This window comes from Hakea prostrata, chromosome 3 (assembly GCF_041222555.1).
Source record: "Hakea prostrata isolate BN-2017 chromosome 3, UWA_Hpros_2, whole genome shotgun sequence".
NCBI classification, from domain to species: domain Eukaryota; kingdom Viridiplantae; phylum Streptophyta; class Magnoliopsida; order Proteales; family Proteaceae; genus Hakea; species Hakea prostrata.
The window spans coordinates 17,100,172-17,121,577 of NC_142602.1; the positions used below are offsets into that span (position 1 = coordinate 17,100,172).

General features: G+C 39.4%; 1 protein-coding gene across 6 annotated transcripts in view; it reads right to left on the reverse strand.

Annotated features, from left to right (window-relative positions):
• The window catches only part of LOC149021266 (RNA helicase family protein), a 99,769-nt gene that overhangs the window by 58,118 nt on the left and 20,245 nt on the right, over positions 1-21,406 (reverse strand). For all 6 annotated transcript variants that reach the window (XR_016172307.1, XR_016172308.1, XM_089149523.1 and 3 more), the window contains exons 10-14: positions 20,412-20,491; positions 17,906-18,028; positions 17,643-17,729; positions 6,513-6,613; positions 297-354 (exon numbers count right to left, since the gene is read on the reverse strand). Coding sequence is in view for 4 of the 6 variants with exons in the window: in XM_089149523.1 (XP_089005649.1) it covers positions 297-354; positions 6,513-6,613; positions 17,643-17,729; positions 17,906-18,028; positions 20,412-20,491 (449 nt within the window). In the remaining 2 variants the exon portion in view is untranslated. The remainder of the gene's footprint in view (positions 1-296; positions 355-6,512; positions 6,614-17,642; positions 17,730-17,905; positions 18,029-20,411; positions 20,492-21,406) is intronic.

Here is a 21,406-nt window from a genome sequence, read left to right on the forward strand (position 1 = left end):
GTACTCAGGAGAATTATTTCAGGCCATTGCTTAGTACAGTTTTGAGTCTAAAAAATTGATGTACTCTTCTGCACTTTAGAGCTCTCCTCTTCTATTGGTTAATACATTTTTTGGGAGCTGTTGCAACCATTTTCAGATCTCCTTACGAGTATCAATCACATGTTTCCTGCACTATACAAGAGAAGCATATGCTGTCACTCCCCTAGTTGTATAACCAGACTAGGAGACCCCCTCAAAACAAACAGTAAGAACCATAGCTAAACTAAACCACATTTTAATAAAAAAGCAGGTCATACCACAAGTTTCCTTAAAAGAATGCCCGTTGTACAAAACAGAAGCTTTGTCTTGTCATTCCTAATATCCAGAGATATCATCAAAAAATACAATTAGAATTTAAGGAACGTAGAGAAATGGACAATTACAAATCTGAGCCTAACAGGCTATCACTGAAAACTCAAAAGAACAGAGATCAGAAAACAATTTTAGATATACAAACTCATAGTATAGTTGTAGCAAATTATGTTCACTCTTAAATAACAAGCAAGCAACTGGAATTGGTAAAACGAAAACAAACCCTTTTACAACGAATGAGCATGCGTACCAAGTTATGACAATTTAAACCACGTAGGTCCAATAGATTGGATTTGATCCAGACTTCAGCTCTAATCTAATCTGATTTATGACCAAAAAAGGTATTGATTCAACCAAACCATGGTCCACACTGATAAGGATGATTTGATAACACAACCACTAAATGTAGACTTACCCTCTATCTTTTCCAGTTGGCATTACATATGCATAGTATCCATAATTATATAGGTAAATTTTTTAAATTTATAAAATCAACAATCCATACTTGTTTTCTCTTTTTGTTGCAATGGATACATAATATTAATAATAATTTTCCTTCCATTGTATTTCAACAACATAATTTATCTTATGATTCTTCTCCTAAGAAATAGACCAATAATTAATATTACATCCAAAACAATCATCAGAATGGGATTTTTTAATTGAACTCAGAAAGGACCAATGGCGGTTAGACTTAAACCTGAGCAAGAAGATATGTTATAAAGGTATTGCCCATATTGTATTCAAGAATGCACAAGGGGTAATATATTGATCTAGTGATGTGGAGGGGTCTAATTACCACCATCCTCCAAAATGGTTTTCTATCCTTCTCATTCTCATTCCAAGCTGTTCCACGGTTCCATCTTGTCAATTCTTCATTACGTCTTGGTTAAAAACTAAAGTTGTACAAACCCAAAAATATTTGAAGCCCAGTACTTTCACAACCCTAGTTTTCACAGGGTGGGGCCCACATTACGGACATTCAACTAGGGCACGTGATAGTTCCTCTCTTTATCAATATAACCACTAAAAAATAAACAATGCTAAACTAAACATTTCCAATGACCAAAACCGATAACTTGTTTGACAGTTTGACTCATAAGCATATGTATACAGTCCGAAGTCCTGTTATGTTTTCATTCAAATTTCAACAGTACCTAGTTAAGTACATACAATATCAAAGGAAATATATACATCCACAGTACAGCTAAGCAAACATCAGATGCAACAAAAAGAAAAAGAGTTTCCATCTTCAACTTTAAAGGTGTTGTTGGGTAGCAACACCCTTGCCATTGTCATGTATTTGAGGACTTGTCAACATTTACAATAGCGAGCTTTGCGGCCTAGTAAGCAAATATAGACAAACATGTAAGTAAGTCAGGCAATTCATTCCCGCTATCCCAAATTGTACCCTATGTTGGAATATTTCAGAGGACCTTGACCACCTTTTTTTCTGTTGCCCGCTATCCCGCTCAGTTTGGTCCCTCGCTATGGCTTCCATTTGGCCCAGATCGCGACGCTCTCTTGGGTTTGCCCGAGATTGGAAATGGATCATGCGCAGTTTTGCCAAGAGCTCAATATGCGACCTAGTGGGTAAGATTGTCTTTGCCGCCTCTATGCATCATCTTTGGTGGGAGCGCAACTTGCGCAGATGGACTTCCAAATCCAGATCTCGAGATAGGATTTGGAATGCCATCTACTTTGACGTTTCTTCCAGGCTTTTATCTATACCCCACCCCCTTGTTGTTGACTCTCCAAGAAATAGGATTATTGTTAGTTCTTGGAGTCTCAATTCTTCTTTTTTGCCCCTTTGTACTTGTGCTTTCAGTAATTTAATTTTATTATTCATCCAAAAAAAAAAGTCAGGCCATTCATCATGCATCAATTATCACATCAAAGTCATATAGCATTTTCCATTCCAATTTTCTTTTCATTTTCCTTTTTCTTTTTATTTATTAAACCAGACCTAAGCGCTACCTGTAGTGAGGACACGTTTAGTCTAAACCACACAAGTGGCATCAGCCTTAGTCTCAGAGGTTCTTATTAAGAGATTCTCTTTTCAATCTTTTGGCACAAGGCCAGGTGTTCTCTACAAGAGGCCATCATCAGTCTAGTCTATCTTTCCACTTTTCAGTCTTGCTTCATGCCCTCCCATTTGGGTACACTAAGTACCAGGACTTACAAAAGCTAATTCATGCCCTCCCATTTGGGTACGCTAAGTACCAAGACTTACAGAAGCCATTAACATTTTATTTCTTTTTCTTTTACTCTTTTTATATTCAATTTCAGTATTGCATTACTATACCCTGTCCATTTCAATGCACCTCTTGCATTTCAATTATCACTTAGCCTTATCTAAATAAGACTTAACACAATTCATACAATCCCATCATTTAAATAAGAAAGCATGATAATTCTAAATTTAACGAACAGGAACATCATTTCAAATTCATAATTTAACAGTTCAAGCATACTATCAGCATTTCAATTCAAACATTTCAATAAAGTTCTTAAGCTGTCATTCGATCCCATGCATTTCTATTATATTTACAAAGCAATATATCATGCACTTTTCATAGACTGCATCAATGAATAAAAAAAATAGATTTTATATTAACATGTGAATGCTACATGTCTACTAAGTGGAATCACCCACTTATAACATACATGGGTTGGTCAATATCACTTACCTGTTCCTGTTCCATGTTCGTCTCTCGATCTTGCCTCAGTTAAAAGTCTGTCCTTAATCCTATATTCCAAATAATCCTTGGCAATTTCAGTTCATGCGGAACTAAGGTTTCCCCTTTACTTTCTATCTCTTCTCTCTCTCTTTCTCCTCTTTGCATTCTCTCTCTCCTCTCTCCTCTCCACTTCTTTATACGTTCTCTCTCCTCTTCACTTCTCTCTCTGTACTTTTCTCCTTCCACTTCTCCTCTCTCTTCTCTCTCCTCCTTAATTCTTCTGCACAATTATGTACCTGAAGTCTTTCTCTTCTCTCTCCTCTCTTTAATCCTTTTCTCCTCTCTCTCCTCTTCTATCTCTGTTTACATGCATATACCACCTCCTCCTTCTCTTTCTCTTATTCACCTTTTAACACCTCACACTTCTTCTCTCTCTCTCTCTTTCCATTATTAAGGTGACACCTCTCTCTTTTAATACCCATGTTAGGTGGAAGAGAGAGAGAGAGAGGGAGGTGTCACCTCCTTCCTCTCTCTCCTCTTACTCTCTTACGTATAATACAATATATATAACAAAATAGTTGGCTTCTTTATGAGCTTGTGGGCCCATTCTATTTCCTTACATAGAGCACACATAGGGATGCAAATATTAATACCTCCGGGTTCAAAAAATTATGCTGATCATTTTCTTGTTTTCAGTTCAGTCTAATTCTACCATTGTGGGACCCACAAATGATGTCGGATCTCAACCAAAATATTAATTGGAATCCAGTTCCATTTAAACTATTATTTAATTACACTTGAACCAATTGGTTGAACCATTAAACCAACCATCTTGACATATAATCCAATCACCATGATCTTTAAATAATCTTAAAGATAAAAAAACATTCCAACACAATGATAAAATAATAATATAAAAAGATGCAGGGCATCACAAGTACAGTCCTTGTAACAACCTCTTTCTTGTGACCATGACTTCGGAGAAAAGAAGTGTATATTGCTTTTACTGGGTTGAATCAATTGATAATAGGAGATATACCACTGAATATTGAGCTTTTTATATGAAAACTCCATTAATTGGACAAGCAACTAGGAAATCGATTGTGCCAAATTAAATTCTGAAACCAAGTTTAGAACTATGGCCCATAAACATTGTGAGCAATTGTGGCTAAGCAAGTTCATTCAGAAGTTGGGATTACAAGCATGGTACAATGTTTAGACAAAGATTCAAGAAAGTGACCAAAATCCTTTTGGTTCGACAAGCCATCTAATGAACAGCACATGAAACTGAAGAATTTTGATGTTTGTCCACATTTCCCAAATTTGCAAATTTTGACCATCTATTGGATTTTGGTATCTTTTCAAAAAACTTTTTATAAAATGCATTTCTTAAATCAAAGTTTTGACCATGTTTCAAGTTTTAGTATCATTTCACTCGTATAGACTCTAAAAGTGGGAGACTACCTAGAAAACCTCAGTTTCTGGCCAAACCACTCCCATACATCTGAAATAAAACATGAATAATATTCAAAAATTATGAAATGGTTTCTAATTTTGTGGTTATTCATAGTTATTCACATCCAAAACATATTTTTGTTATTTTCATTGGATGTTATGTCTTGAAGTACTAAGGTACTAAATTTTGTGTAAACACACATCAACTGTTAGTGAAATTAAAAGTAACTGCAAGTGCACGGTATCATTTACCTAACGGGTCCATCCCAAGGAGATACACCACCTAGTTTTAATATTCTTCAAGTAACGTGAGAGTGAGAAGTTAACGTCATCGTCGTAGTAGTAGTCATAATAATAATAGCAATAGTAGTACTACTACGATAACAATAATAATAACAATAATAATAACAATAATAATAATAATAATAATAATAATAATAATAATAATAATAATAATAATAATAATAATAATAACAACAACAACAACAATAATAATAATAATAATAATAATAATAATAAAATAATCAAGTAAAATAAATAAATAAAATAGAAACTAACATAGAGAGGTGTCTGGAATTGGAAGTGAAAGGAGAGAGAATAAAAGAACAAAAATGGATAGAGAGAGAGAATCAATGGAGAAAAAAAATAGAGATATTGATACATTGGGAAGAGAGTCGAATGGAAGGGAGAGAAAAAAATAAAAATCAAAATAAATCTACAGATTGGAATGAGAGTGGGAAAGGAAAGAAAAAGAATGGAAAGAGGAAAAATAAAATATTTAGAGGATTTATAAAATCTTGGATGGTATTGAAAAATTCGAAATGGGGGAAGAAAATCCTAATCTTTGACTGCTTTGTGGGCTCCATAATACACTTGGATTTTTCTTTTCTAAAAAAAAATAATAATAATAATAGAATTCTACTTTTTCTCAGCCACTAATCACAGTTTCCTTTTTTGATGTCTAAGATATTTTGGAGTGAAACGATCTAGCCCAAAATTGTATACCGATCCACTTCCAGCCCATCATGCTTGGAATTGGGCCCTCTTTGCAATTGAGAAATTGAATTGAACCTCTCTTACTTGTAAAACAGCATGTATCGTACCCCAGAATTTAAAATATTCTCTGAGCTCCCAAATATCCTAAAATATGCAAAAACAACAAAAAGCCCAAGGTAACTCCACTCTTAAGTGTGTAAAATGCATGCTTTATGCCCTAAGATTTCACACATAAACGTGCTCATCATCAACCTAAGGTATAAAGGCAAAGGACCATTTTGATATGTTTTCTTATAATCTAGGTCTCATTATGATAAAAAAAATTACTAAAAGCAGATTATACACACACTCATGCTGCTCTTTAACACAAACCATTGACAATGTCAATCCAAGTGAACACCATGTCAGCTATAGTATGACCTTCAAAAATCTCTTAAAATGGCAGGAAATTGTGAATTTTAGCCTTTTGCAGAAGAAAGAAAGCAGATCTTAAAGAGACATGTAAAACCAGCTTTATGTGGCATGGAAATCCTCAAAGAAATTTTAATATGGACCTGCTTATGCACAGAACTAGTTTGATGGCATAAGCTCTTAAGGATTTTATTAGCATTCCACTGAGTGTATGTAACACAATGACAACAAAAAGCTTTACCCAAACTAGATGGGGTCAGCTACATGGATCCTTGACTTCCAATAAGCTATTTGAGGCCATACTAGATACATTCCTTTCAATGTACACATTGACAATAAAACCCTGGGGGGAAAGCCATACAACCCTTGTAAAGGGTTCCTCTCTCTCACACAACTATTAAATTTTTGACTAAAAGCATGAAAAAGTAACCAATTTCAAAGCTAACAAAAAACATAAAACTGATAATAGAGAAAGAGATCATACTTCACATAAGCATGTGTTTGATTCAACATCTTCATCAGTCCAACCATGTAATAAAAGAAGCATAATGCAATTAACAAGTTTTGATTACACAAACAGTTTTTGCACAACAAACCCGGTAAAAAGGGCTAAAATACCTTGCACTCTCAAGACGAACTTGAAAACCAACCAAAGACCCATCTGAACCTGGTGAAGGTTCACATCTCTCATCTGCTACTCTTTCTGCAACAGAAATTGCCTAAAAAGAAAGGTGAAAGAAGCAGAATTACAATGTAGCCTAACACTTGTGAAATATTAGGGAGAAAGGGGTAAACAGCAGATGAACTCAATCAAAGAAATAAAGTTAGATATGGAGACCAAATGACTGGACTAAAATAACCATCAAAAGTAGGCAAATGACCAAAATACCCGTGTTGTAAGGCAGTAGTAATCAGTTATTTTATTAAGGGTAGAATTGTCTTATAGAACCTTTTATCATTCTCTTTATAATATTCCCACAATGGGAAGATTTGTTCTTTTTTTAGCAAGCTACTAGTATAAATAAAGGACCTACTGTGTCTCTCTGACACAAGTTAGGATATTCTCAAATCTTACAACATGGTATAAGAGCCATCTCTATATCTGAGAACCCTAGCACCACCATCGTAGAACAGCAGCCTCCCACCACTGCCACTTCTATCTCCTCTTCTTTCCTATCACAAGACCCTGGAGACGCCACCACAGCCGTCACACCACCCAAGCAATAACACCACCACCATCGCACTATCCTAGCACCTCCCAAACACCATTGCTGCTGACTCTACAACCCTCAACAAAGCTTCCGCCACCCTATCTCCCTTCCTTTCTTCCATCGCAGCACCTACCAGCACACTGCAATCCATCAAGGGTCACTGCGACATCCATATCCACCCTACGACAGGTCCTAGAAGGATCACCACCCATCTGTGATCCTTTTAGACCTTTCACAACTTACTGCCGGCAGCCATAAAACCCTGTGACAGCCTCTAGGGCCATCGCCACTTCCTGCGGAGGCTCCAAGAGGTTGTCTCCCTCTTTTACCCCTTTTAACACCATCACCTCCTTGTTCTACCTTTTCTTCACCTTTTGAAAACCTTTTCCGAAATCTATGCCCTTCTCCTGTGGTGGTGAGCACTTTTCTCCTACCAAGGGAATTTTTTTTTTCCATTGATGTTGAGGATCTGATTTTTTAGATTAGATTTTTTTTTTTTTTTTTTTTGGGGGGGGGGGAGCAACTCAGTCACCTCCACCTCTTTTGGCACACCTGGTATGGAGGACACTCTTGTTTCTTCAATTTCTCGGGATCATGATTCTTCCATTTCAAATGACCACTATTAAACTTAATGGGACCAATTATCTTCGCCGGTCTTGATTTGTTTCTCTTATGGTTGGTGCTTATGGTCTTACTGGCCATCTTCATAGGATTTCAATTAAGTTGTCTTCTCCTAGTGCGATGCAAGAAAGTGGGATACAAATGAGTGCTTGGTTATAGGATTTTTTCTCAATTCCATTGTACCAAATATTGCAGAAAACTATCTTCTTCTTCTTGATGCCACTACAATATGGAAAGTTATAAGGAGACTTATTCTAAGGTAGGGAACGATGCACAATGTTTTGAAATGAGAGCTCTAAAAAAATGTGGGAACTGGTGTCTGCCTACAGGAAAACAATTGTTCGGTACAAATGGGTATTTGTCATCAAACAAAGCGCAGATGGGACCATGGAGCGATACAAAGCAAGTTTTTGGTGGCCAAAGGCTTCCCTCAAACTTATGGGGTAGATTATCTAGAGAAATTTGCCCGAGTTGCTAAGATTAACACAGTTGGGGCTGCTCTTTCATGTGCAGTTAATAAAGGGTGGAGCCTACAACAGTTAGATATGAAAAATGATTTCCTAAATGGAGAGATTCAAGAGGTGTACATGGATGTACCGCTTGGTTATGCTACTAATGAGACTCGTGGGAAGTGTGCAAGTTGAAGAGAGCATTATATCGGCTGGAGCAATTTCCAAGAGCTTGGTTTGGAAGGTTTCATAAAGCTATGATTTCGAATTGGCTACAACCAAAGCAATGCAAACCATACCAAGTTTATCAAAAAGGTTGGTTCCCACACTATTGTACAGTTTGTACTTCTAGTATATGTGAATGACATTGTGAATTTGTGATCACAAGCAGCAATGAAAAGGAGATTTCAGCCTAGAAGACGTTTTTGTGCGCTGAATTTGAGATAAAAAATATGGGGAAGCTCAGATACTTCCTAGAATTGAAGACAGCATATTTGGCCAGTGGTCTTTCTCTCTCTCAAAGGAAACTCTATATCTACTAAAGTACACTGGTATGTTAGGATGTAAGCCAGCAGAGATCCCTATTAAGCACAATCTACCCTTAAAGGTAAAAGAAGGAAAACCTGTTGATAAAACAAGCTATCAAAAAGTGGTTGAGAAGTTGATCTATCTATCTCAGGCTAGACCAGATATCACATTTGTTGTTAGTCTTATTAGCCAGTGACATTCATAATCCCTATTCCTCACATTTAGAGGCAATGTACAGGGTCTTGATATACTTAAAGGCTACTCAAAAAAAAGGTGTTTTGATTTCAGCTCATGGACACTTAAAAGTTGAGGCATACACAAATGCAGATTAGGCAGGGTGTCCGGATGATTGAGGTCTACCCCCAGTTACCATACATAAGTTGGAGGTAACTTGGTGGTTTGAAGGAGCAAAATTCAAGTGGTGGTTGCAAGGTCCCGTGCTAAAACCAAGTTCAGGGCATTTGGGTAGGGAATTCAAAGTACTGTAGTTGAAAGGGCTACTTCAAGAGCTTGGATCAAAATCAAGGAAACCTACACAACTGTACTCAGATAGCAAATCATTTATCAGCATAGATCACAATCCAGTACAGACATGACAGGACCAAGCATGAGGAGATTGACAGGCACTTCATCAAAGAGAAGATTGAGGCTGGGTTGATTCATATTACTTTTGTTACCTTTAACAATCAGCAGGCTGATGTGCTTACAAAGAGCTTAAGTACCAAGGCTTTCAGTAATATCCTTGGCAAATTGGGCATGATCAATATCTATGCACCAACTTGCGGGGGAATGTTGTAAGGCAATAATAGTAACTAGTTATTTTCTTAAGAGTAGAATTGTCTTGTTAGGATATTTTATTATTCTATTTATAATATTCCAACATTAGGAAAATCTGTTCTATTTTTGGCAAGTTACCACTTACTAGCATAAGTAAAGGACCTGCTATATCTCTCTGACTTAAGTCAGGATTTTCCCAGATCTGACATCCTACTAGGGTTCGGCCAACCTAATAGTTGCGCCAAGTGGGCTTGGGCATTGGGTGCAAGATGCACGGCTGAGTTTACTAGAGGCCCATCACAATATAGGGCCATTAATGTGGTTGGAACCAAGAACATGTTCTAGCCTCTAGGTACCATGCTTTTCCTATTAATTTAGATGTTCCACTTTCCAACTAGAGTAGCCTTTTGGCCTCCACACAAGCAACAAACTCCACTCCACTTCACTTTTGGTGATGCTGTATCAGACCCATTCAATTAGTTCCCGTCCGACCCTAATCCCTCCCCCATCCCCTATCACTTCTCGATCTCTCCCAACCTCCCTTTCCACCTCGCAGCACGCCAGCACCACAAGATAGCTCCCTTCACCGAAACTCTGCACCACCATAATTCCCCCTCTAAACCCATTCCATCTTGCATACAACCCCATCATACCCTCCCCCCTTTCCCCCCCCCCCCCCCCCCCCCCCCCCCCCCCCCCCCCCACCCCCCCACCCTCTACTCCACTCCCCCCCTCCCCCCCCCCCCCCCCCCCCCCCCTTTTTTTTTTTTTTGGCCCACAACCCCCCCACGGGGGGGGGGGGGCCAATGCCCCCCCGCTGATGACCTAATGTCGGGATTCCATTTTATGGACATTGATGATGCTGCTCCTTCCTTGAGCACATTACCAGTGTTAAGTTAGAATCTACGCACTGATGAAGAGCGAGACAGTTGAAATAGCAAACGGACTCCGGTGCATAATCCGAAGGTACTCCCTGAAACTAGACCTCTTGAGTGAGCCGTAGGAGAAAACCCCATGCAATTTGACCTTGTATAGCCCTCCAAGTCCGCACCTAAAGTTGCTGTACTATTCTGTAAAATTCTGCGAGTTTGTTTTGGTCGATACTATTGGTCGATACCATCGACCAAAGGTATCGACCAACAAGTCTCTTGAGCCCAGATTTAAAGATTCTTAGAATATTCTTTTCTATTTATTTATTCCTCGAGGCTGGAGCCCTATCCTCGCGTCTTTAACATCCGGGAACGTGAGAGAGCCTCCCAAGAACTCCTCCTTGGTAGTGGTGAAGCATCTTCTTCATCAATCATTGCCAACCACTTATTCCTACCTTCTTGTTCCACTTTAAAGGTATGACTCTCTCTCCTAATCACTTTCTCACTCATCTTTTCTCTATTTTACTGTTGGGACCATGGTCAAGGTGCTGCAACCTTGCATACACCTTGCCATGAACCTTCTAAACCCCACACAATGATGTTTTCACCGATGTGACTATGATTGATTCACCTCATGATCATTGACTACACATTTCCATGATTTATTGCTTACCAACTTGCTTTATTTACCAAAGCTGAGATGGAGCTCGTGTTTTACTTAATCTATACCTTGCATATGTGCTCCATATTGCTTCTAAACGATTCCCTACCTAATCCCCCATGTTTTCCCCTAATTTGCATTGAGTTGTAGCCAATGCTATGATCTACAACTCTTAACCTTAATATGTCAATTTGGGGATTTCCAAATGGACCATTGGATTATGAAAGTTTCTTGATAATTAGTGTCCCCATGTTGTGCCTAGACTATCCTCCAAGTTTCATGTCAATCCAAGACCAGGAAGACCAAATCTGGGCAAGAATCCAAAAGCCAGCTTGCTGTCCCGGAATTGAATTGGTCGATACTATTGGTCGATACTATCGACCAAATGTATCGACCAATAGAGTTCTTGTCAACAACTTTTGCCAATTCGATTCGTTTGATCTCCGATTGTTCGATTTCTTCTCTAACTTTTCATATATGCTTGTTTAGGACTTTAAGACTATTTGGGCCACTTGCTTGTGATCTTGGACCATTCTCTTCTCCGATTCAAGGTAAGGATAGTTATCGATGTAATTACCTAGGATATGGAAATCTTGACTTGGTATTCCTATCCTAGTAAATATAGTTTCTAATTCATATCCTTATCATGTTAGACTTGCTACATATGTATTTTAACGGTAGCTTTGTGTTTACATTATATTACTTCAATGTTGTATCATGTTTATCAATTTCAATATATGATGACTTATGTCAATGTCATGAATCGAATGTTTATTATGACGTTGTATCTTGTGAACTGATATGATGAACTTGGGCATGTGATTGCTTAAGTATAACTTGGGATTGAGGGGTACCCTCGGTGCTTCGTCCTTGGACATCGAGGGAATAGTATGGGATATTCTCCGAAGGTGTCCATTGGCGCTTTCCCGGTTATTGAATGACATGCATAGGATTTGTCTAGATGTATGGCTAGGATGTCCCTATCATATCGGACCCGATTCGGAAGGGCATTGAGACCGAACAACCCGTGGTAGTAGTGTGGATTTGTGGGCGCTCAAGACCGTATCCACTCCGTGAGAGGACATAAATTGCATTACGTTACCCGAAAGGGGCCATTTATTGGTAGGGTTACAAATGGCTAGACTTGGGCTCACGGGCACTCAGACCGGTGAAATGATCCGTGAGAGGGCGTGAGAGCTTCCCGTTTACCATTTGTGGATGACCAATAGGGTTGATGAGTCCGGTGAGTAATATCCGTGACTCTAGTGTGAAGGATACCGGAAAGGATCCCGAGAGGGGGGAATGGAGTATCTGGCGGCATGATATGATTAAGTAGATGACTTGCATTGGGCTAGGCTATACCCTGACATGCGCCAATACTTAGACCAAACGGTGATGTGAGAGGCGGTGGCCAAACCCCCAACCATGGATTTTGTCCGAGAGGTATGCGGGACCCAATTCACCCGGGTGATGGTGGCGGACTACCTAAAGAGTATGGTGCTATGACTTAAAGCATGTCTACCATAGATGACCAGCATACTTAGAATAAAGTCATATTGCATTATATGCCTCATATCATCTGCATCATTTTATGATTATCTTGTGGTTTATATGTGGAGGGATAACTTCCTTGCGAGTTCTTTTGAACTCATTCCTTTCGTTGCAATATTTTGTTGGCTACTCTCGGGTGATTACTCCGATGGTGCCCTCCCGAGACGGACCCGGATACCTCATACTACTATCCGGGGCTGGCTCAAGACTTCGGTGACCATACCGAGAAGATCACCCGCGTCCGGTTGCCCGGTTGTTGGGAGCTCTGTTGGATCTCCATGGTCCTCACTTTGAGGAGGACATATCCATTGTGGAGGAGACTTATGGTGTTACTACTTCTTTTGTGACTTAAACTTAGAAGAATTGTAATACTTTAATTTATCTTCATAACTTGAGACTTGTACTTAACTTAATTTTGCCTCACTTCCGTTTGGTGAAGGGTGGATTCCCCCCTTCTTAAGTTATCTTTGATATTTATTTCCGCCTCGTTATGTCCATCTTATTTTTGGATTCCATGATCATTCATTGTTAGTCTGTTATTATCTGTTCTTTGTATTATCGTTGTGTGGTTTGTGTCCCGAACTTGGTCTGGGGGGGGGGGGGGGGGGGGGGGGGGGGGGGGGGGGGGCCGGGGGGGGCGGCCCCCCCCCCCCCCCCGCCCCCCCCCCCCCCCTCCCCCCCCCCCCCCAACCCCCGGGGCCCCCCCCCCCCCCCCCCAACCGGGTTTTTTCAGTTCTGAATTCAAAACCAAAGCAAGGTTTTGAACTGAACCCTATAATCCTAACCGTACCCTAAACCTTGCCCCACCCATCCTAAAACTCTAGAATCACCTAAACAGCCCTAGGCCTACAACCACAGGGTATATTTAACCCTTGACTGCTGCTGTCCATTAAAATTGACTAAGATCAGACCTGAAACAGTGATACTAAACCCTAAAGGACCGCTGGTTCTATTAGACAGGATTCTGAAGACTGGCAAAAACCCTGGGTTACATCAGGGACTCCTCCTTCAGTCCTTTGAATGACCTATGGCACCAGAAGAGTGCAAAAGCAATTAATAACCAGAACTTCAAAGTTGAAACAACAATTACTTCAGTGACAAGGAAGAAGAACAGGAAAGCAAGGAGAATGATAAGCCCCTGATATCAAGAGTCTATATTCGACAAGGAAAGCACTCCCAAGGAAACGATTGACAGTTTGAAGAGTGAAGAGAGTCCTGTCGTTTTCAGCAGTCCTAGTGCATTCAGCGAGGCAAATTTGAAGCATGAAGAGTCCTTCTGCGTTAAGGTTATTAGAATTAGATTTAGAGAGTCAAGAGTCATAATACATCTAGGTTAGAGTTACATTACAGTTAGGTTTCTTTTGAAGAGTCCTACTCGAAGTAGGCTGATTTTGTTAATTAATTCGATAGGAATGTAATTGCTATAAATAGGGGGAGGATGAGTAGAAAGGATATAGAGAGAGAATTTATGTGAGAGCCATTGCTCTTGGGTAGCCGTAGGATTCACCTCTGCTAGTAGTTGTTTTTTTCTCGCTCAACTTTTATTCAAAGTCCGTTATTGCTATTATCTTCTTGAGTTATTCCACCTTGTTAAGTAGCCTCATTCGTACCTAACAAATTGGTATCGAGCCATCGATTCTGGGGAATGGTCGAGTCAATGGAGCGAGGGTAGGTTGAAAGTATCGTGAAGATTCAGTCAGTGGGACTCCTAGCACAAACATAAAGGAAAGGCCTATAGTTCAGATGAATTAAGGTTCATGTTATCCAAGAAATCACGTCTACCTTAATACCGGAGGTGACTACAACCTGGATTCGTTACCACTACTCGAACCAGAGAAACCAAGACTTCCTTCCTAGACATCTTAGATGCCAATTTTCACTGGGAAGATCCTGGGATGGATCGCCGAGCTGAAAGTACTTTATCCTACAAACTCAGCGATGAAGAGAAACTCGAACTGCAACCCTTTGTTTTGAGGTGCAGCACTAGGATGGATACGCTTCAACCGCGCCCATTGTCATCATGGAGAAACTTGGATCGATGATCTATCATTTAACTCCCTAAGACTCCCGCATTGATTAATCACAAGCGTGAACTTTCACTATAAGAAGTTTGGATTAGCCGCCCACTGTGGAGATGTTAAGGGGTGTTTTTTGCTTTTAAATAAAAGTAGGGCTGAAGTTCGATTATTTGGGCTCACCAATTTGGGCCAAATAATGGACCTGGCCCGCCGTGGAGGACAAAATGGAGTGGGGAAATACCTTTTTTGGCCCACCCACTCAATCAGCCCAAAATCTACCTCCTTTTATTAACTTCCCCACCCAACACCAATATTAGGAACCAATACGTTCGGAACCGAATAACCAGCTTAACGGTTCGTTCGCCAACCATAACCCGCTCTTCCTCTTCCAATCTCACCCTCACTACCTGCACGCTCGGCGCTCCTTTTTCCCAAATCGATATGGACAAGGGTTGTTTCTTGACGGCCCTACTCGGCCATCATGCCCTCAGCAACTGGTTCTTTTACTCCCCTGTCCGTTGCACCAGGTTCTTGACTTGGCCTCTTCAACTCTCCTACCTCTTTGTGGGATCGTTCACCACACACCCAACTAACGGACAATAATGCTATGTCATCATTCTCTTTGCCCACATTTTTCCTCGTTGTGGAGCCTTTTGATCCCTTTCATTCTTTCTGACGTTCGGTACGGGTTTTCCTTCCTTCTCCCATCTTTTCATTTTTACCCTTTCATTTGGGTAGCATTGATATAATCTTCTAGAATGGTTCCCTGGAAGTCCATTGCCTTAAACCATGAGCTTTGTGCGACACCCGTGAACTAAATGATCCAACCTTCTCTTGACAACATTAGGTGTGCTACTCGTTCCCTGTGATACGCTCACCTCTCCCTCGGACGATTGTCGTCCTTCCTTTTTACCCTTTGCTCTTATTTCTAACCAACTCGCCCGGAGCACCACCATCTTCCTCCCACCTAATATTCGCCCTATCTTACCCACTTCTCAACTCGAGATTGTCATGTTACCTTTCACCTGTGTGAGTCCTTACTCCTCCATCGTTGTTCAGAGATTGATGCTTTCTACTATCGTCCCATAAACTCCGTTCTCAGTTTCCCATTCCTTTCTTGTTGGATGAGCTCAGCCCTGTTTCCGCTTGATCGCAGATACCACCTTGATGACGAGGTATGAAAACCTTTTCTCCTATGCTTACTTCCTTGATCCTTTGCTCTCTGCTCCCCCTTTCTCCTTCTTTTTCACACTTCTTTTTTTGTTTCTTTACGTTTTTGGTGTATAGCAGACCATGAGGAACATGTGGCCCATTTCAACCACCTTTATACTTCTCCCCCACCTCGTAGTCACCATGCTTTTGGTTCTCCTTATTTGGACATATCATATCTAAAGACATCACCACCCACGAGATTAGTCTGGTGGGTCCCCCCTGCCAATCTTAAAGCCTTCGGTTTTTGGATTACCGTTTACCCAGTTCGTCCATTATGGTAATTCCCTCCACTCCAAACTTATTAAAGATGCATTTCGTGGTGGTCGGGCAACCCTTTTGCCCTCACCCTCCCTTCCTTTTGCCTTTCCATTTTTGGTCTTCTTCTTTTCTGTCTTTTTGCGCCTCCCTTCCTCTTGCCGTGTTGTCCCCTCCCCCCGTCCCTAGACTTGCTTACTTGCCTTCTCTCTTCTTTGAGACATTTTGTCCTCTCTTATTTCTCCTTTCTTATCCGTGGGTCTTCTTTTGTTTGTTTTAGATATTTATCTCCTCCGCCCCTGCTCTCTCCGTCTCTGTCCTTTTTCTCCCTCTGGGACTTCTCCCCTCCCTTCGTCTTCCCTTCTTTCCCCTCCCCACTCCCTTCGGCCCTTACTCTTTCGTTGTCTCCCCTGTCCCTTTTCCCTTACTTTCGTTCTTCTCCCATTCTGCTTCTTTTCTTCCTCTGTTCTTTTCTTTTCCTCTTTTCTTTTTCTTTCCTGTTATCCCTAACCCCTGACTCCTTCCCCTCCTTCCTCCTTTGGCTTGCTGGTTTTATTGGTGGTTCCCGACTTGGGATCCTCTTTTTGTTGACCCTTCCTCCCTTTCTCCTCTTTCCCCCTTATTCCCCTGTGGCTATCTCTTCCGGTTTCCCTTCTGGGTTCCTCCCATCTCTCCTCGTCTTCTTCCTTGTATTTTTGATGCTTTTCTTCGTCCACCTCTTCCTCCTCCTCCTCCATTCCTGGTATCCCCTTGAATTTACCTCTCTTTCCTCCCCTTTATTTTCCTGCCTTTGGTTCTCCTTTCTTCCCCTGACTCCCTTTCTTTTTCCCCCCTCTCTTCGTTTGTTCTCTGGATTTTGTTTCCTCCCTCTTGTCTCCCTCTGTTCTTCCCTTCCTGTGCTTTCTTGTTTTTCTTGCTCCCTTATCCTCCTCCCCTTACTCCCTCCTCTTGCCTCCTCTCCTCCTCCTTCTCCTTTCTTTCCTTCCCTTTTCCTTTCCTCCCCTTGCCCCCTACTTTTCTGGCTTCCTCCCCGCCTTCTTCTTCTTTCTCTCTCTCTTTTTTCTCCCTTTTCTTTCTTTCTTCTCCCTTTTTTTCCTCTCTTTTGGGGGTTTTCCCCCATATCGAGTCTTATTCCAGCACTCCCGCTTCTTTTTCCTTTTCCTCCTTGCTTCCCTTTGCTTCCTTCTGCGTTAAGGTTATTAAATTAGATTTAGAGAGTCAAGAGTCATAATACATCTAGGTTAGAGTTACATTACAGTTAGGTTTCTTTTGAAGAGTCCTACTCGAAGTAGGCTGATTTTGTTAATTAATTCGATAGGAATGTAATTGCTATAAATAGGGGGGAGGATGAGTAGAAAGGATATAGAGAGAGAAGTTTATGTGAGAGCCATTGCTCTTGGGTAGCCGTAGGATTCACCTACTGCTAGTAGTGTGTTTTGTTTCTCGTTCAACTTTTATTCAAAGTCCGTTATTGCTATTATCTTCTTGAGTTATTCCACCTTGTTAAGTAGCCTCATTCAGGTACCTAACAGAGAACACCATGATATAACAAAGTGAAGCAGCAGCCATGTTATACCCATATATAATATTGCATACCGCTATTCTCCTTGGTTGAGTGCAGATAATGCTACATTGCCCACCAAGTCCAGCTTCAATCATGTCATCCAAAATGAATTGTGGGACCTGCAAAATCTCTTTGTGAGCATTATCCAGGAACATTCTGGAATGTGAGGACAAAGTTTTCACACAAACTAGGAAGAATCACATTTACTAAAAGTTTCAAAACTGAGGCATCCTTAACATGCAGTAAATGTAAAAGAGGGTAAATGATGCACAGAAAGAAAAACAGACTATAGTACCTGAGTTGTCTTTCCACAACCTGTTTCCCCACAGACAACCAGAACATCATTCTCCTTCAATAGATGCAGTATATTTTCTTTTAGTTCAGCAATGGGAAGAGCAGCTCTAGCTTTTAACATTTCCTGAGAAGGAAAGCATAGCACATGTCAAGGAAAAGCTGAATGGAAAATCCTGAATCTTGTAATAAGGGAAAATGCAGTCCCGAGGCATATTAATGGTCACACCCCCCCCCCCCACATACACACCCACACCAAAAAAGAAAATTAATGTATGATAGCCGTCACAGCTCTTTTTGCTATCTTGGAAACAGTTGACTTGGATCTTTCCAAAGTCTAATCAAGTAGCAGAGAAAGCCATACAGATTAAGGGCTGTAGAAGAACTCCTGTTCTCAAAAGATTTTTGGCTTGGAATATCCATTGCTTTGGTGATTCCCTTTGCAATACTATTTGCAAAATGTTAGGACATAATATGGTTTTGATGGTATACTTACCCAGTAGTGAGGCTGAAGAGATATATCTGGTGATTTCCGGAAAAAGGAAGGTCAAATTTGAATGCTCTTTTATGTGGGTAGGTTCTAGTCCAACCTTACAGTTAATACTCTTACAACCCACCACCACCACCCCCCCCCCAAAAAAAAAATTCAAGATATGGTGAAACAAACTGAAGAAGGTTTGAACATTGAACAAGTCCAGTCTCCCCTTAATATCATCATTTGTTAATGACCTGACCATCTTAGGCACAGGACTCTGGATCTAATTGAGAAAAATGGGATGCTAGGGTGTAAGCCTGTTGAAACTCTTACTGAGCCAAACATACACTTGAAGGCAAAAGAATGAGAACTAGACAAGAAGAGGTATCAAAAGTTGGTGGAAAAGTTAATCTATTTTTTCCCATACCAGACCAAACATGACATTTGCAGTCAGTCTTGTCAGCCAGTATATGCATGAACCCTACTCCTCACACTTGGATGCAGTGTACCGTATCTTGAGATACTTGGAAGTCACTCCAGGAAAAGATATTTTGTTTTCAACTCATGGAAACTTGAAGATTGAAGCATATACAAATGTAAGAGGTAATTTGATAACTTGGAGATCTACCTCTAGGTATTGTGTGCATGTAAGAGGTAACTTGGTAACTTGGAGAAGCAAGAAACAGGCTATGGTCACAAGGTCCAATGTCAGACCAAATTTAGGGCAATTGCTCAAAGCATTTCTGAGGTACTATAGCTGAGAGGGCTACTACAGGAGATTGAGGTAGATTCAAAGGTTCTTATATTGTTGTACTCAAATAGTAAGACAGCAATCAATATAGCTCACAATCCAATGCAGCATGACAAAACCAAGTATGTGGAGATTGATAGTTATTTTATCAAACAAAACATTAAGTCTGGATTGATTTGTATCACCTTTGTTACCTAAGATAATCATCTAGTGGTGTGATTACAAAGAGCTTAAGCACCAAAATGTTCAATAGTATCATTGATGAGTTGGGCATGATAAATATCTATACTCCAGCTTGAGCGGGAGTGTTGTGAGACAGAATTGAGTAGATTTGGGGGTGAGATTGTGATTTGGTTTTTAGTAGATTTATTTACTATTTTTGTGTTTACCTTATAGAGGGTAGATCTGCTAGAATCTTTAGGATCTTTTAGGATCTCTTAGAATCTTAGGATCTCTTATTTTTATTGTAAGAATCCCATAATGAGAAGATTTGATTTGTTCTGTATTTGCTAAGTTAGAGTATAAATAAAGCTCCTGTTGTGTCTTTTAGACACATGTCAGGATTCATTTACTTCTTTCAACAGAAATTTTTCTCTACCCTATACTTGGTCCCTATTTACTCTTACTCCCCTCTCAAAAGTTCCACATCTGATTCCCCTACAAAAGTGAACTATTACATCTCACCCCTGATATTTTAAAATGGCCGAATTACCTTTATTTGTATCCTTTGAATGGATTAGGATGATTTCTTCTCTATTGTATCTAATATTATTTTCTTTTCTTTTCTTTTCTTTTTGTCCTTTTCTACTTCTTTTTTAGGAAGCCATTATAAATGACATTTTTTTTTTGTCCTTTTCCTTTTACAGGAATCTACTAAATTGATTAGTTGTATTTTTTATTTCCACTTTCATACTCTTCTATAGAAATCTATTAAAGATAATGAGATGTATTCTTTTCTTTTTTTCCCCTTCATTTTTTCTTTTCTCCCTCTCTTACCAGAATCTGATAAAAGAGAAAGGAAAAATGAAAAATAAATCTATAAAAAAGAAGAGAGAAAAAATTGAATAAAAACACCTAATCACGTATAATAGGTTCTATAAAAAAGGAATAAAATAAAGGGGAAAATAAAGAAAAAGTAAAACAGATAAAAAGAGAAGAAATCAATTAATCAATTACAAAATGTAAAATAAATGGTGATTTGGCCATTCTGAAAGACCAAGGGATAAGGAGAGGTACTCGTAAGAGAAATACTGTCATTAGTACTTTGAGGAAATGGGTGTCAACCTTGTATCTCGGTACTTTCATTTTGTTTTCTTGTTCTTGCCTCAAGTAGGCACTCTCAGCTTCTTTGTAATAATCCATTCCTGTTAAAAATAAAAATAAAAATTATAAACACATACAAAAGAAGAGATGCCAAAAAAAACAAGAAGACTGAATTTAATTGTGCACATAATACGATAGATATACCTTAATTGTTAGAAGAAGAAATCCATCTAAAAGGATAATTGAGATCATACTGAAGGCATAGAATGAAAAGACAGTGATAGAGGATCTAATTAGAACCTATGCATTAGTAATCATCACCATTCAAGTAACATTAGAAGAAAAAGCAAAACCCATGAATAATTTGTAGGATAGGTGCAGCCTGCAGAGAAAAAAGAAAGAAAAAGAGAGGGGCTCAAGAAAAGTAAAGCAACAGCTTTGGTCACTACATTCCTAAGTATGTATCTTTCAAGGGCATTGACAACAAGGCTATTCATTCTACTCTTTATCTTTTCACATCTGAGAGAAGTACCATGTAATTGAAGGTTGTACCAAAAATTCGGTTGAAACCAAATTTAACTTGAAACATATACATTTCACCAGCAAGTTTCAATGAAGTGTTTAAGGGCCAAATTAGGTTCCAAAACTTTCAGAAGAATCTATTTTGGGCTCTCTAAACATAGTTGAACCCTTTAAAAAATTTCAAACCAATGCAGATTATTTTTTTCCATATTTTTCCTGAACTTCTAGTATTTTTCAAAATATTTACTAATTCCAGGAATTAAAGAATTTACTTCTCAAAAAAGGGGAAAAGAAAAAGGATTATGTCAGGATTTAATTTGACTAACAGTGTCTAATACACATAAAATTGAGGTCCAAATACCAAGTAAACTACCCTACTTCTCAAAAATTTGTTACAAAAAAAGAAAAAATCAATTTTTCCTAGAAAATAAGTTCCTGCTCTATCATAGATAAGGCTATGTTGTTTGACATTTTTAAAAACTGAAGGTCAACCC